Source organism: Anser anser (genome assembly GCF_964211835.1).
Source record: "Anser anser genome assembly, chromosome: 2".
Lineage (NCBI taxonomy): Eukaryota > Metazoa > Chordata > Aves > Anseriformes > Anatidae > Anser > Anser anser.
Genome location: NC_139721.1, coordinates 55,631,300 through 55,646,809, shown reverse-complemented (window position 1 = coordinate 55,646,809; position 15,510 = coordinate 55,631,300). Strand labels below are relative to the sequence as shown.

General features: G+C 43.7%; 1 protein-coding gene across 2 annotated transcripts; it reads right to left on the bottom strand.

Annotated features, from left to right (window-relative positions):
• Positions 1–548: 548 nt before the first annotated feature.
• CIDEA (cell death inducing DFFA like effector a) lies at positions 549–14,149 on the bottom strand. 2 transcript variants are annotated; one of them, XM_083826704.1, is made up of 5 exons: positions 13,933–14,149; positions 10,322–10,404; positions 9,978–10,124; positions 7,848–8,029; positions 549–4,904 (listed from the first exon to the last, which is right to left on the bottom strand). In XM_083826704.1, the coding sequence occupies exons 1-5, from the start codon at positions 14,132–14,134 to the stop codon at positions 4,772–4,774; spliced, it is 747 nt and encodes a 248-aa protein (XP_083682830.1). In that variant the 5' UTR covers positions 14,135–14,149; the 3' UTR covers positions 549–4,771. The 2 variants fall into 2 exon arrangements, with proteins under 2 accessions (XP_083682830.1, XP_083682831.1); XM_083826705.1 differs by having other exon boundaries at positions 10,322–10,478; positions 13,933–14,078.
• Positions 14,150–15,510: the final 1,361 nt, after the last annotated feature.

The following is a 15,510-nucleotide window of genomic DNA, read 5'->3' as shown; positions in this document are numbered from 1 at the left end:
GTCAAGCATTATCAAATTGTCACTTAAGCTGAGTACAGGAAGTACTGAGTAGGCCAAGGTGATCTCACAACTACATGCTCTTTCTCTTGAAGCATGAGTTAGTGGTGGATTAGACGAATTTGATTTACTTTAGTGAAACATATATATCTTTATGCAATCAAACTGTGTACTAGTGTAGCTGTAGGTAAATGACTGCAGGGAGTTTTCCATGAGGCATTTCCATGATCCTTACTGTACTTAGTGAAGAGGCAACTCCTACCAGATATTTCCCAAGCCTTTTATCTCCTGTACTCCATAGTCTTTTGCAACTTTGGTAAGAGATGGAGGAGGGCACTCCTTTTGTATGGAAAGAAAGGATTTGCATGTTTTCTCCAAAGCCAGAAAGTGAGTCAGCAGTAGAGAGTTAAGAGTTCAGAGCCACATAATAGTATCCAGTTACTTCACTGCTGCAGTGCAGCCTTTGGAAACTTTCTGTGAGAGACCACAGATCCATTAGCACTCATGATTATTTCAGGAATAAGTTACTCTGAAAATTAATAGACGCGACATCCAAAGCCACCATTTAAATTTATTCATAGACATTTAAGTATTCCTTAAAATTGGCACCACATATCAGAAAATATTGCCATCGCTGACAGTATAATTCTCAGTCATCTCAGTTTTCATAGCAAGTTGTAACTACTGGGTTCCAAAGTTTTGAAACGGTAAAATACCATCTTTTCCCTCAAAAAAACAGCAGTCCTCATGGTTTATAAATATCATATGGCAAGGAAAGGTACAGAAAGCAAAGTGATTTATGCTAAACCCTACGAGGATAATTACTAGCATATAACTAAAATGGATTGATAATTACATTAATACCTCCAGTAAAGCTTGAGGCATTAAGTTCAAAATATACTTTGCGCTTTGGTTTTAAACTTTACTTAAAGAAGCTTATGCCTTCAGTTCAAGTGCTACCTGTGGAAGAAGTACGTTGAAATGATTTAGCTATAATGCTAGTCAGTTACACATAATCCTCTGCAGTTATCTTCACAGTTCATATTCAGAATTATCAACATTTCCTAAATTGTTAACGCCTACCTCTCTACTTACTGTGCTGAAAAAGCTTCCAGCCCAAAGTCCTGTTTTCCTTTCTTTAACCCCTTCCCTCCCTACAGAGAAGGGATTTGAGGATGTTTCATAGTGCATGTTCCTAATGGTCTGAAGACTTTAGGCACTGCCTTATCCTCTCCCCCAGACAGAAAATCTTGTAATCCTGTTTCTCCTGAAAGGACAGGAAGGTGCAAGAAAGCAGCAACTTCATGGGTTTATGAAAGGAAGGAAATGAAGTAAGTTACACACACACAAAAGCTACTAGATTCTTCATTCTAGTCACAGAGAGAGCAACTTTGTTTTGCTTGCAGAACATGAACAGTGCCTGAGTCAACAAGATCCAGTACTTCAGTGAAAATTCCTTTTTTGGTAACTACAGAGCATGACTTGGTGCATTGTTAGCAAGTGATGCAAAGCAACAGGCAAAAAGGGACAGTGAAAGCAAGAAGGGAGTAAACATGTCGCACACCTTTGAAATTTCAGTGCTACCAGCCTGGACTGCAACAGGAGCAAGCGCAGATTAACTGAGCCTATAAGAGGGAAAAAAAATAAAACTAAAAATGTAAAGTAGAAAAGCTAGTTTCATTTCTACATACCTGCAGTTAGGAGCCTTTGCCTTTAGATTTTGTCTCACTACGTACTGCACACCACTCAAATAGTTTTCTGAAAGCTAGATAATGCTGAAGTTCTCTGCTGCGTACCGCATACAACTGAAGTAAAAGCTACGCATCTTAAGAAGGCTGTAAAAAGCAAACTGGCTCCAACTCAGAAAATTATGAACTCCTCTGGTTTGACCCAAAGCCAAAAGTTTCTCTGGAAAGAAGTTGGTATAGTAGCAAATATCTTCCTAACACTAAATCTGTAGCAAACCCCAGATTCAGAAGCAATGGAACAATTTCACATTCTCAGAACTTTCCAAGACATTTATCTTCATTCTGAGAAAATATCAAAGCTGGGTTATTTTGTTCAGCTGTTTGCATTTTGAATTAGAGGGAGATGCTCTGAGATGGAGACTTTGCAGCTCACATGATCTTCAGCAGCTTGTTTTAAGTGAGGCTGCCAAAGAAGCAGCTGCTTAAAAACATTTCAAATTCATATCGAGTTAGCCTTTTAGACCAGGTTCAGTTCTACAGTAACACCACTGGAAACTATGGAGTGTATTAGTTCTGTGACAACTGCCCTGGCTGTAGAGGGGAGGAATTTGGTATCTGCACACTTCAGACTTGCAGATGCTTTCCTATTACAGATGTTGAAGATGCAATTCACACTGATTAATGCAATATTGAACTATTGAAAGTTTTGTTGTTTGCTTTTTTTTTTAACGTTGGTGCTTCCACCATTAGCAACGTATATATTATTAGAAGCATTACATGTAGTTTACTTTCAAGAGATGGTCTTGTTCTAATGGAATAAATGGTCCTTAAAAGCTGAAAGAATTAATGACAAAGCCCTTGCACTGCATCAGCTAAATGCAATTCCTTAGGGAGAACTGGGGTTAGAAAGACTCTGGCCATCAGTTATCATGGTAGCAGTCGGGGCGGGGGGGCGGGGGAGGTGGTGAGCAAGAACAATACAGATAAAGTCTAAAGTCTCCATTTTAACATAACCTTTTTCTCATTACCTGTAGAGCAGTTTGTTCTCTTTTGAAGGAAACCTGATAGTGCTGAGAGCTGCAGACATTCTTCCTCCAGAGAAATAAGTTAAAAAAAACCCACAGCTCTCCCCTTGTCTCAAGCTGTGTGCCTCACCACCATCCTCTCTCCCCCCAGCAAATATTCAGAAGTGGATGGAAAACAACAGACACCAGGAAAAAAAAAAAAAACACAAAAGTTTCTTCTTAGCTGTCTACTCATCTGTAATACCAGTAGTGAAGAGACAGGTGGAGATCTAGAAAACTTGGGTCTGTCAGTTCCTTTAAGATTGATTTTAGGCTGCTTTCCACCACAACAGTGATTTGAAAGATGCAGCCCCAGCTGGTTAAGTCAGATCCATAAAGGGAAGGCAAAAATAAATGTATGAAGTTGAAGTTCACAGATAAACATGAGAGCAATATTCCCACGTGTCAGTAACATTTGAAGGGAACAGGTGCAGCTGACAGATCAGAATGGATACCAGCAACCATGATGCTTGCTCTTTTCAGCCCATCTGTTCCTCTTTTTGCACAGCAGGTTTTCCTCCACCTAATCAGTGCACTTGATGCACGTGGTTAAAGGATTCTTGTCTCAGCAGAAGCACAGCAAACACCTTGGGGCCCACATTGGTCTCTTTCCCTTTCGCTCCCGCTACTTTCTTCCCCCATCCCACTTGTTCCCCCCTCACTAGAATTTCTCTGCCTGGGTGGCACCTGCTGTCAGGTCAGACATTTACCTGGGTCTGTCATCTCCTTAACAGCTTTCAGTCTTAAGCAAGAAAATAATTTATTAAAATCCAACAGAAGAAAGCAAATGAAAATCTCAAAAGCCACACCTGTGAACAACAGAAGTTGGACTTCTTCCCTTCAACAATGGGAGTCTGAATTTTGACACACGATGCCTACACCATTGCTTGTTTTCTAGTTTGTCTTACCGTTAAGGAGACCCTTACTGGAAACTGGTCACATTAGTCGTTCATGAAGCTGTTAAAAAAACTTTCTGGACAATCCTATCTAAAAATTAAAAACTTCGCCCTTTAATACAACTTGTCTTGGTAGACTGTAAGATTGCAAATATCCAGTTTAGAGCATATGCATGTTACACAGCAGCATCCGGCTGCTCTCCCCTGAGCACAGGGACATCAAAATTTAATGTCTCTTCCAGATCCCTACTACGTGCACTTTAAGTACAGCTTGGGATGTAGTGTCATCTTGTAGCTGAAGAGCAAAAGTTACAGAAGTGAAGGTTTACACCTGAAAGAAGCTTCAGGAGGTTTCCTGTAAGCCATGTGCATGAAGCTGCAGCAAGGTATTCAATGCTTCAGGCAAAATGGGACATCAGACACATTAAAGAAATTATTGTTCTTCAACTGGTATAAGCTATACTCACCAGAACTTTCTGTACATTTGAAGAAAAATATAGAGTTACATGTTTTTTTTTTTGCTTGTTTTAAGGGAAGTAAGGCTAAGTTTTAAGCTTCTGTATAGTAGTTGCACTTTCTCCAATTAAAATTCATGAGATTAGGCCAGTCACTGAACCAGGATTCAGCTGTACTATATATTTCCATTGTTAGAAGTAGTAAATAAGTACACTTCACCCTTTTGTAGCTCAGTGCCAGCTGGACACCAGTACCAGCAGTGTTAAGGATTAAAAACAAAAACAACCACAGCCCTGTCTGTTCAGAAGGCAAGCGGACAGCCATGAAAAAACAAACCACGTTTTGATCAGTGCAAGGAAAGGATCCAGTGGTTACAAAGCATGCGTATTTCTAAGTATTCTTATTTTCTATTGAGTTGCTGGGGTAAAAACTTGCCCTCTCTTCCTTTGCCCAGTTCTCAGACATTAGGCACCCATCCTTTTGCTGTGTTAAGAGCCTATAAACACCAAACGCTTACTTTATGACTATGGCCTACAAGCATTCCCAAACGGGAAAACTGTTAGTTCACCTCAGTGGACATCTTCCCCCCTGTAACATCATTACAAACAAACTTGGGCAAGGGAATGTCTTTAGGCAGAAGGATCCAATATCAGGAGTGCAGCTGTGGTTATTACTTGTGCTGCGTTCTTGCACAGGTGCCATCTTCATCATATTCATCCATCAGCTGCAACATGTATGTTCCAGTATAGAGAAGAAACTGTCCAGTTATTTGTGCCGCGTGGGACATGAGCTGAAGCACCTTCCTAGAAGAAAAGGCATTTGTTTAAAAAAATGTCGACAACAGGGCAACGTAGCCCAAACCCCTCCCAACCCCAGCACCTTTAGGATGAATTAGGTAGATATGTTTAGGAATTCTCTCATTCCTTTCCACTTCTGAGAGGATGGTCATTTCCATACCTTCTTTAGTGCAATTACTTCTGTCTGTGGCCATTGACTGAAAGAAAACTGTTGGCATGTTGTAGACTTGGGCAGAACCAGAAAACACATTTAATGAATCATTCTGTAATCCCATTAGGCCACCTGGAAAACCATCGCTCAAACTACGAGAGCAACACTGGGAGCCCTGCAGCATGAACTGATCTTGCTTCTCACCTTTAGGCAGGTCACTACGAAGCCTGTGTGCACCTCCAAGCTACAGATCAAACTTGATTAGTGCTGAAGCTCAGCAATTACAGTACAGTGGATGCCCAACAGCAAAATAAGTGAAGCCAATCAAATTAACTGTCCAAGCTGCAAACATTAATAATTCTCAGTTCACAACCATTTTAACACATTAGTATTTATCTGAACTGAAACATACGGTGTGAGAATCTAGACAGATCTACAAATTAAGATCAAGAGAGCATCCAAAGGAATAGAGATTATCATATCTGAGTGGTCATTTCTTCAATTTATTTATACCTGTTTCTTTTTCTCCCTTCCAATCTCCAAGAAATCATGAGGACATGAATACTGAGAGATTTTCAAGCTTTAATCTTTCAGAGTAGGCCCTCATACGCATAAAGTTAAGGCACTGGGGAAGTAGCGCACAAGAACTTGGACCACTCCAAAATTGGAAGGGGATCAGTTTCTGAAGATGCAGAAACCATACCAGTGATCCCCTTCTCCAAAAAGGGAAGGGCTTTTTGTATTCCTGTCCAAGTCAACATGCAACTGTGAACCCTCTGTTGCTATTCACTTCTCCCTTCACCTCTAGCAGAGAACGCAAAGTTCTCACGATTCTTTTTTCCACTCTAATGAAAGGTTTGCAGTCAAAATCCAGTGTTTCAAAAGAGTTGAATACCCTGCTACTTAGAGCCTTTAAAAAAAAAGACTGTACCCTTATTCATGCTCCCCACACATATGCCATTTCAGTGTGTCCTTCCCTCCGCAGGACAGCGCAGGCAAAGGAGCTGTACAGTCAAAGAAAGCTGCACCTGGTACTGAGCTTTCGGGCAGCTGCAGTGTGTCACTTGCACACGAGAGCAGTTGTCACTTAAGCCACGGAGGAAGTTATTTGTTGAACTGGACATTTGATCCATCAGTTGGACCAGACAGGGAGAAACCCTGAAGAGAAATGCACTAATGAGATCTGGCAGGCTTCGAGCCCCTCCCACCAACGAACAACTGCAGTGTTTAAAGTTTTCTTTCCCCCCCCCCTCACATTCCACAGGCGGGCTCAGGAAGAGGGCATCAGAGCTGACAACTTGTAACTCATTAGCAGAGGGACTACACTGAGAATCTAACCCCGTGTGTCTCCAGTTTAAATAGCAAATTGAGGCAGACTGTGTCCTATTCAAGAGCACCCAAGGTTCTCTTCTCTCTCCCCCTGCTCCTTGCTGGTGGACTGTTTTCCCAGCCCCACACCGGCACTTCCCCTTCAACTCTTCGTAATGTAACAGCACTTCTAGAAGAACTCCGCAGCTACTTCAGCTGTTTGCCAGCACTTCTTGTTTCTCACCAGCCGCACTGTGCTGGCAGGGAGGCAGCACTGTCACTTCAAGTTCTCCTCAACGGCGCAAGTTCCAGTGCCGACACTCATCCCCACAACAGATAGCCAGAGATACAGAGTTTGCTCTGGCTCAAGAGGCTTAACAAACACAGGAACTGGAGGAGTGCAGCTGTCCGAGGGCAGACCTTTGCTTTGAAGGGACTCTAGCAAAACCAGTGCTACGGGTGGGCGTAGCATACAGCTGGAACATCACTGCAGCCTGGGCAGAGAGATGAGCCTCATCTACAGTCACACCAGCTGTAGTCTGAAAGATTAGGCAAGGGACCACCGAAGCAGAACGGCAGAGGTCAGACAGGGAATAAGATTAGCATTATGATGCTTAATACCTGCATCCATGAGCCTAGGGACTACTTGAAGGCTTCAAACTAAAGACTGCATGCCGCCCAAGTGAAATAAACTCCCTTACAGGCCATGTAATCTGTTCTGAACAGTGTAGGTCTGGTTCTCAAGTAACAAAACGCAGCAACTACACTACTGCATCTCAACCAGAATTTGGCAGGTCAGGTAGAGAGATTCAGAGCTGTAGCTTAAACAGCTGTTAAAAATCAGAGTATGGTATCTCTGTGAAAGAGGCTGAACTCAAAGTTTTCTTCCATCAGGGCAAGACACAGCTGTTTTTGACATGGCACTGACTTTCACAGTTGAAAGGACAGATATTGTTTTGAGACAGTATTTCCCAACAACCTGTTCTACCAAACTTGCAATCCACTACAGCTTGCTCCCGTGGAAGACGGTGGTCCTTGCTAGACTCTCTTAGAGACTAAGAGAATCTTTTCCCCCTTGTCTCCATGTACCTTTCAGGAGGGGAATTTGACAGCCACCATTAAGTCCTCTGTCTTTAGATCTCCAATTCCTGTCTTATTTCCTCTCATTGAAGTTCCCCTTCAAAGAGCCTTCCTCAGCACCCTGCATTCTTTAAACAAGTCAAAGAAATCTGAGGAAATTCTCCCACGAGATTGTACCTAGTCTCTTGATATGAGTAAAAGCTAATAGGGTTTTGTCCTGGGGGAAATTTAAGATTCCACCATAAAAAGCTACGGTAAGTTTTTACAAGACAGCTATTAAAGGAAGATTCAGCATATTGGGCAGATATAAGAATTAATAAAATACTACATTTATATAAACTCCATAGAACTGGTAACCAAACAGGTTTTCATTAATGCATATGCCTGATCAGCAACGGAAACATACTTACCGCAGTACATTTTTTGCTCCCATACATTTGATGTCATATGACACTGAGTAGATCTCATAGAAAGTTGCCTTCACATTTAAGCAGCCAATAAAATCCTTAGGGTTCAGCTTGTACAGATCGAATGTGATGTTAGCTATTCCCATTTTCTTCTTTTGTCTTGCAGGGACGACTCCATTTCTTGTCTGATTTAAAAAGAGAGAGACAGTTTATATCGTAAGCCAGAGAACCATGGCAAGACAATTGTCAATGGTGCAGTTCTTTAGAAGTAACTCCCTTATTCTTAACCAATTCTAAATTAGAAATAAAAAGCACTGAGAGATAAGCCAGTCTGTAGCTTATGCAATTTTGTTCAAGTCCTGATTAGGCTTCTGAAACTATTCCAAAAGGTCCACACAAACAGGACACCAAATTAACAAGACATTAGGTTGTTTCGTTTAGGAATGAACACAAAAGCGATCAGCAATCTTGGAGATAGCTGATACATGTTGTTCAGGTGAAGTAAAGCCTCACTTCCTGTGAAAATCTGTGAAAAAAGTCAAGTTCTCATTTCAAATCCTAGCTCACCTTTCTTTTCCTTCTTTCTAAAAAGTAAATGGAAGAAGGAGCCACTACTGATTAGGCCCAGACTTTAGTACTGAGTTTAAGCTAGAAAAAGAAGAGCGAGAGAAGTGTGGAAAGTCATCTTCCACCTCTTACTAAAAGCAGCCCTTGCCCTCTTTCAAGAGTGGGTCATTTGCTTCAAGAAAAAGAAAAAAAGAGAAATAGTAAGGAATATCCTTATTTAGAGAGACATCTAGTGGATACGTGGGTTGCTCTGCTCAGCACATTCAGTTCAAAGATTGTAACGTAGCACCTGCCAATCTGCTTTTTGCATGCTAAATGAAGCAATAAAGTTGCGTAAGGCTGGGGCCTTTTGTACTTGTCATCCCAGTGCTCAGACAGTGCCACGGTAAGTCAGACAAACTTGAACACTGCAGTGTATCATCAGCCAGCAATTTTATGCCTGTTTTACTCCGATAGCCTCTGAGCTCCCAGCTCCAGCAAGTAGAACCCTACCAACGAAGGTTTTGAACATGTACATGCGGTTGGGTTTGCTTGGGAGCATGTCCCCATTAGCACACAGGACATTTGGATAAAGTGTGCACACTGAGGAGGGCAGCGTTTAAACTTGTTCTGCTGCCGCACGAAACAGGACATAAGGCAAGGGGAGAAGGAGCAAGGTGGAGTCATACCCTGGCTGCAACTCCTTTTCTGCTTTCGGAGCTCATGCCCAGATGCAGCAGGTTGATAAGTCAGTGAATTATCTTGGGGAAAAAACAGACAACCTGCCCATGCTGCAATAAGAGACAAACAACGGGGCCACATGGTTGAGCCATGCACCTACAGAAAGGAACAGCGGGCCAGCTTGCAGCTACTAAGCTAACTCTGCACCTGGCAGAAGAAATTTTAATGCTAGCTTTCTAACAACAATCATTTCATTGTGAGAAACTTCAGAGTTTGACTATCTTACCAACGAACTCCTCCACAAAACTAACTGGACGCTAAATTTACACTATTAAAAGGCTAAAGCTGGGCAACCTTAACATCTCTCTTAAAATATCTAGAAGCATGAAGGCTAATATTCTAATGTTAGGTTTTGATGACAACCTTTAGCTGTTTGCAAGATTAACACACACATTTTTCTCATCTTCACTATTACTGCATTCACAAGGCAAAGCTTGTTTTATATTGCTTAATTTGGGCATTCTCCCTCCCCCCAAAACAAACTGAAGAGATTGTATTTTTAGCTTAAAGAAATCAAAGTCCTCATTCCCTGTGTGTTATGCAACAGCTCAAGAACTAAGTTATTCCTGAGGTGCTCCAAAAGTGGGATTTTTCCCCTATAATTCTTTTCAGTGATAGCATTTCAGTTCAGTTCTTGGCAGATTTTTGTCAACAGTTCTATGTCACAGCAGGGGACAAAAAATGAACTTGTTAAGCCTTCCTGGATGAAGGAACAAGGAGTTGATACCTTCCCTTGCACAGGGGAAGTTTTCTTCCTCATCTCCCCCTCTTCCCAAGAATTTAAGAAGCCACAGACCTTTTTCCATCCACTTCTATTCAAGCAGGAGGGAGGCAGTGAACACTTACTTGGGTCCATTTCTGTCCTTTTTCTAGAACCATGAAGTGTGTGTTATCATCCAGGGACCGAAAGAACTCTTCTGTGTCCACAACCGTGCCATCTTCTTCCAAAACCAGAGTAACGACTCCAGCGGTTATAAGGAAGGCTTCTAAAGTCTGCAAAAAACAGCAGATTACAGAATTCAAAAGGGAGCCTATTACTGTGATATTTTTTCCCCTCTGTCATTTAATATGTAGACTTGCATTCTCCTGAACTTCCCCACTAACGATTCTCAACGACAGTCGGTGGGTTGCCTTCCTGCAATACTGCACTTCGGTGCAAGTTTCAGCCAGAGCGGGAGCGTTTGCTGTACCTTGCTGATGAGTTCTTGCAGACTGCTCGCAACAATTCCTTTCCGGCTGCTCCTGGAGGCATTTGACACACGGAAAGGTCGCCCTGCAGGCATGAGAGGAGGGAACAGGGTCTGTTTTGTTACTGCTCCCACAGATGCTCCCATGGATACCAAAGATCTAAGATAAATAAAAATTCAGTGTAGTTATAAAAATAGTGACAACAAGTACCACAAGAAGGAGGAGGACCGTTGAGTTCGGTACACAAGGACATTATATGAGCAATTCACGGGTCACGTTGGACTTGTAGAGCTTGCTTTCAAAATTAAACACTACATAGCCCTACAGTTGTCTCTGAACTTTCCCTTGCTGGTGACATTTGAAAACCACTTCTCAAATGAAAAACATTTCGAGCAGATGTGGGCCAAGTTGCTGCTGAGCTCAGCTGACATCAAGGTTACAGTGAGGTCGACAGGTTTTAACACTACAGTGGATTAGAAAGGCAGCAGCTCTTACTGCATGCAGCCATATAAATCACTCTCTTTACCTGCAAGATAAACACTCGGTCAGATGGTACACACGACTACTTTCAACTATTTATTTAAGGTAAGGGTTAGCTTTAGGGAGACTGAACATACTGTCCGTATTCAAAACACCTAGTTTCAGAATGCAAGTGGAACTTTTTGATAGTTATGCTTGACTTGCAAATGGCAAAGATGCTTATAAATAACATCTACAGCCTATAAAACTTCATTTAGCTTTGAGAATGACAAAATAAGACTTGTTTGTGCCCTAATGTATCAAAGGAAGCGGAATGAAATTAAATTAAGATCCAAGTACACAAGCGGATAGCATTGGAGCAGGCTACCACAGAGGCTAGGAATTCAAACACTTTTTTGGAACAGCATGGAGCTGGGACAGGGGAGGGTCAGGCTGGGGGTTAGGGAAAGGGTCTGCACCCAGAGGGTGGTCGGGCACTGGGACAGGCTCCCCAGGGCAGTGGTCACAGCACTGAGCCTACCAGACTTGAAGAAGTGTTTGGACAACGCTCTCAGACATAGGGTCTGTTTTTTGGGTGGTCCTGTGCGGAGCCAGGAGTTGGACTCCTCATGGGTCCCTTCCAGCTTGGCAGATTCTGTGATTCTTTTAGAAAGAGGTTTTGAGTTTTCCTGGACAATCACATCTTCAATAGTGACTGTTTATGTTCTCAAATTATATCACTTAAATATCCCTAGGTGATACTCCCCTAAATATCACCAGTGACAGCTTTTTACTGCCAAATTGTATTGGTTAATTTAATACCCAGACGATTTGCCAAAAATCACCACCTGGAAGAAAATAAATATCTTTTCCAGATCTCGTATCTGGTCTTTAAGCATATTTTTGAGATGCATGGGAAGTCATTTTTGTGACTAGCTAGCTAATTTCAGTAATTAACTTCTTTCCTGCTCTCATTCTGAACCACTAATTCTACAGGGCTTTGGGATACGACTTTTCCTCTGTACGCTGAGGAGTTTCTCTTCCTCAAAAACTCATCAGCATTACTGGAGCATATATTTTTAAAAGGAGTGAGGTGTTCAAGCATTATTTCTAGCTGAACCTAATGGTGTCTTGGTAGTGCTGTCTGAACACCAGGTCTCTGGCTTTCAACACTTTGCAAGTATGTTCGTGTGGCATAACAAAGCAGGTGCGGGTGAGCATTCAGTAAGGTTTTTAGGAGACTGTCATTGTTTCAAATGAAAAAGCTATACGCATTTTCCTCCTGGAGAAGGATCACAACCAGGGAGGAGGACAAGATGACAAATAGCACGGAGGAAGACACTAACTTCCCCTCCATAGACGGAAAGTGTGCTAGGACAGGGTGTGTGTGTGTGTTAATCTCTGCACTGACTAAGCAGTGCCCCAATCACCCTGCCAGTCTGCAGGCAGCTCCCATTCTGAATCACTCCAGTCTCTTCCTCAGGTATGAAGCCCGTGCATTTATCTCAGCGCTGGTGACCCCACTTTGCTGGGCTCCTGGTTGTTAGCAAGTGCAGCATTTAGGATTCATGAGAGAACACTTCCAGAGCTAGCACAACCCATTCCCCCCCCACATGTTTGAAAACTATCATGTAGAATATTTCCTTGAGTGGTATACATGACATTACTGCTGAGATTTCTTTTGTGATGACAGAAGATACCAGTCCTGTTCTTTCCCATTACTTAAGCCCAGTTGCTATTCATAAAGAGACAAAGCGTAAGGAAAAAAGCCAAGCCACACATCCCGATGCAGCAGGAAGAGTATTAGGAACACAGCTCACAGGCAGGACTCAAGATCTTTTAAGAGCAAGGGTTCATCTCGGGCATTAGCAGAGCCAACTCCATAAGCCCTTTTTTGTAGGTCTAAGAAAAATTTTCTTCAGAGCTCGACAACCACGATCTTACACCGTTGCCTAATTCTATTGGCGGAAAGAAGTCAAAAACAAAGAGATTAATAAACCAGGACTTTCATTAGCTCCACCAGGCTGCCACTTAACAGCAGTCCAAGTCTCGGGTAGGTATTTAACAAGCGATGCCATTCCACTTATGTTTCCATAAGAGCAGTCAAAATCTTTCAAGTAAGTCTGCCCATGAAGCAGTGTGTCTAGAGCAGGGTGAGGTTCCAGTCAATATTAAGTACTAGGTAACAAAAGCTTAAAAAAAAACAAACAAATAAACAAACAAAAAAAAGCCTGAAAACAGAGTGAACCCTTCCATTTCTGGGTCTACTGCCTAAAGCCTGTTTTGCTTGTTTCCCCTCACACATACGCAGACCAGAGACTCACAGGTGTCAGCCTTAGTTTGGGACTCTTAGAAAGAAATATCACTTCTTTTTTTGCAGGGAATTTCCCTGTTAGATTGGAGTTACTGAAAATAATTGCCTACTAAAAGGAGATCAAGCGTGAGGGAACAAGCGGTACAGAGGAAAGGGATGGTGCTGAAGTGCAGATCTTCGCTCTTCCCTACAAGAGGAGGGATCCTATGTCAGTGGAAAACACAAGAACTCAGAAAAGCATTTATAACTGAAGAAGCAAATATCTTCAAGCTCTAGTACATCATCCAGCTTGCTCCGTATAACCCCAGCCACTTAGAGACTCGCGGACACTGTCCCAAGCATTCGGTGTAGTGCCAGGGCTGGGGGACAGCTGAGCTCTTTGGTTTGGAGGAGAAACCAGGGATTAAAAACCTGCCTTGAGCCCTGTACGCTAATTTCACTCGTTATCTTTGTTTGCAATATGCCCTGTATGTTTGTCTAAGAATGTGGTGCAATGGTCCTCAGCCTCAGGAAAACCAACATTGCACAACACAAGAGCTTCAGAATATGGCACGGCTGGATTTTTAGGTTAGAGTTCACTGACAAACGACAACGGCAGTAACAACAAAACCAGAAATAAGTCAGAAATCAGCCGGGAGACTGTGTGTCCCACCTGGCTTCCCCGATAAACACAGCCTGAAAAGACACCACAGCCCGTGAGGCGCAGAAGCGGAGCAGACACCCCAAACGCCAGCACCGACCCCGGGACGAGCGGGGACGGCGCCGAGCTCCCCCGCCGAGCGAACCTCCGCTTCTCAGGCTTCTTAAAAAAATAAATTAAAAGGACACGGGGACACTCACCGCACCGCCGAGCCCACGTAGCCCCGCGCCACCTCCATGGCCCGTCCCCCCCCCCCAGCCGCCGGGCAGCGCCGGCCGCCACCGCCCTTAAAGGGGAGCGGGGCCGCTCCGCCTCCCCAGCCGGCCTGCCCCCGGGGCGGCCCTCAGCCCGCCCCCGGGAGAGGGGAGGCATGCCCGGGGGGTGGGCTGCTGGAGCAGCCATGTCCTTGTCCTGGGGTGCTGTCCGTCCCACCCCTGGGCCCCCTTCCCCCGCCCCGAGACCCGGCCGGCTCCAAGCTGCTCCCTGTCACGACGGATGGTGGCGGGGTTGTGCTGACAGGTGCCAGGCAAAGCACCTCGGAGGGAAGATTTATCGTTATTGTTATTCCCGATTAGTTTTTTTTTTTTTTTCTCGTCGTTTACCCAGGGAAGGAAAGAGAAAGATTGCTTGTTCCGTGTGTATCTGAGTTATAGCTAATATAGCAACAGCAGGAGCCAATCCCATTTGAAGCCTCTAAGCATTAGAGTAAATCAACAGATTAAAGTGCTTCAGCTTCTGATTTTAGAGCCTGGGAATAAGCTTACAACTTGGATTAATGTATATAGTAGCTTCACTGGAGGTATTTAGCCTTCCTAGGGCATGGGCAGCAGTGATTTCTGTTTATGGGGCAGGTAAACATGTATTTTTTTTTCCTTTTCATGCTTGCCTGCCAGCACAGATACGGTACGTTTCAGCTCTGAAACAACAAGTTCATTTTGACAGCTCTAACACCACGATCACAGAGAAACCAAGTCAGAGCCTGGCTGCTCCGTGCCCCACTGACCTAGGGCCAGCCCGTGAGGAGGGAGCTCCGTGACGCTGCCCGGTGGCAGGAGGCTCGATCCGGAAGGCTCCGCAGGGACACCCTTGGTGACAGGGCCCGGACCTCACCCAGGGTGACCCCATGGATGGGACTGTTTTTCTGGTCCGGCTTGTTCAGCGCACAGGAGCCACCCACCTCCTTTCTTTGCTTTCCAGGCTTCAACAGCACTCAGCCAGACCCTGCATAAACGTCCTCAAGCCTCAGCTTTGGGGCCCTTATCGGCAGTAAAAAAAAAATAAACCTTTTAATCTGGGACAAATTGCATTGTGTCCCCCCACCCGGTAAAAGAAGCAATCCCACTTCCCCACAGCAAAGCTTAGACCAACAGGCTTCCCTATGTGAACCTGAGCTCAGGCTCTTATCTCTTCTTCCTCAGGCTCCCTAGGGCTGGCAGGTGTGAGGGCCCCCCCTTCTCAAAAGTTAACCCCTTCTTTTTCTATCCCCTACCACAGGTTAGAAGGGACCTCTGAAGATCTCCAAACTACTACTCCTACATGTAGTTTTGTTACAGTTCTGTAATATGCCCCTGGCAGTAAGTCAAGGAGAACGGGAAATGGGCAACAGTAGATATTTCTCTGGGCATTGGACTCAAAGCAGCCTGTTTTCCCCTGGGTCTGTATCTTATGGTTGATTGTGGGCACAACTGAGGTTATTTAAGCAAAATGGGCGTTTATAATGAATTCTCACCGAGCGTTTCTCTACTGTCAAGAAATGTGTACATACTGCAGCTTTTCCT

What these genes read in the sequence shown, in the direction of transcription:
- CIDEA (XM_083826704.1), bottom strand. Translation starts at nt 14,134, where the DNA reads ATGGCTGCTCCAGCAGCCCACCCCCCGGGCATGCCTCCCCTCTCCCGG. An exon ending in TGCAAGAACTCATCAGCAAG is followed by an intron (nt 10,125 to 10,321) that starts GTACAGCAAACG and finishes TGTTTTTTGCAG; the next exon opens with ACTTTAGAAGCCTTCCTTAT. An exon ending in AAGGACAGAAATGGACCCAA is followed by an intron (nt 8,030 to 9,977) that starts GTAAGTGTTCAC and finishes TTTTTAAATCAG; the next exon opens with ACAAGAAATGGAGTCGTCCC.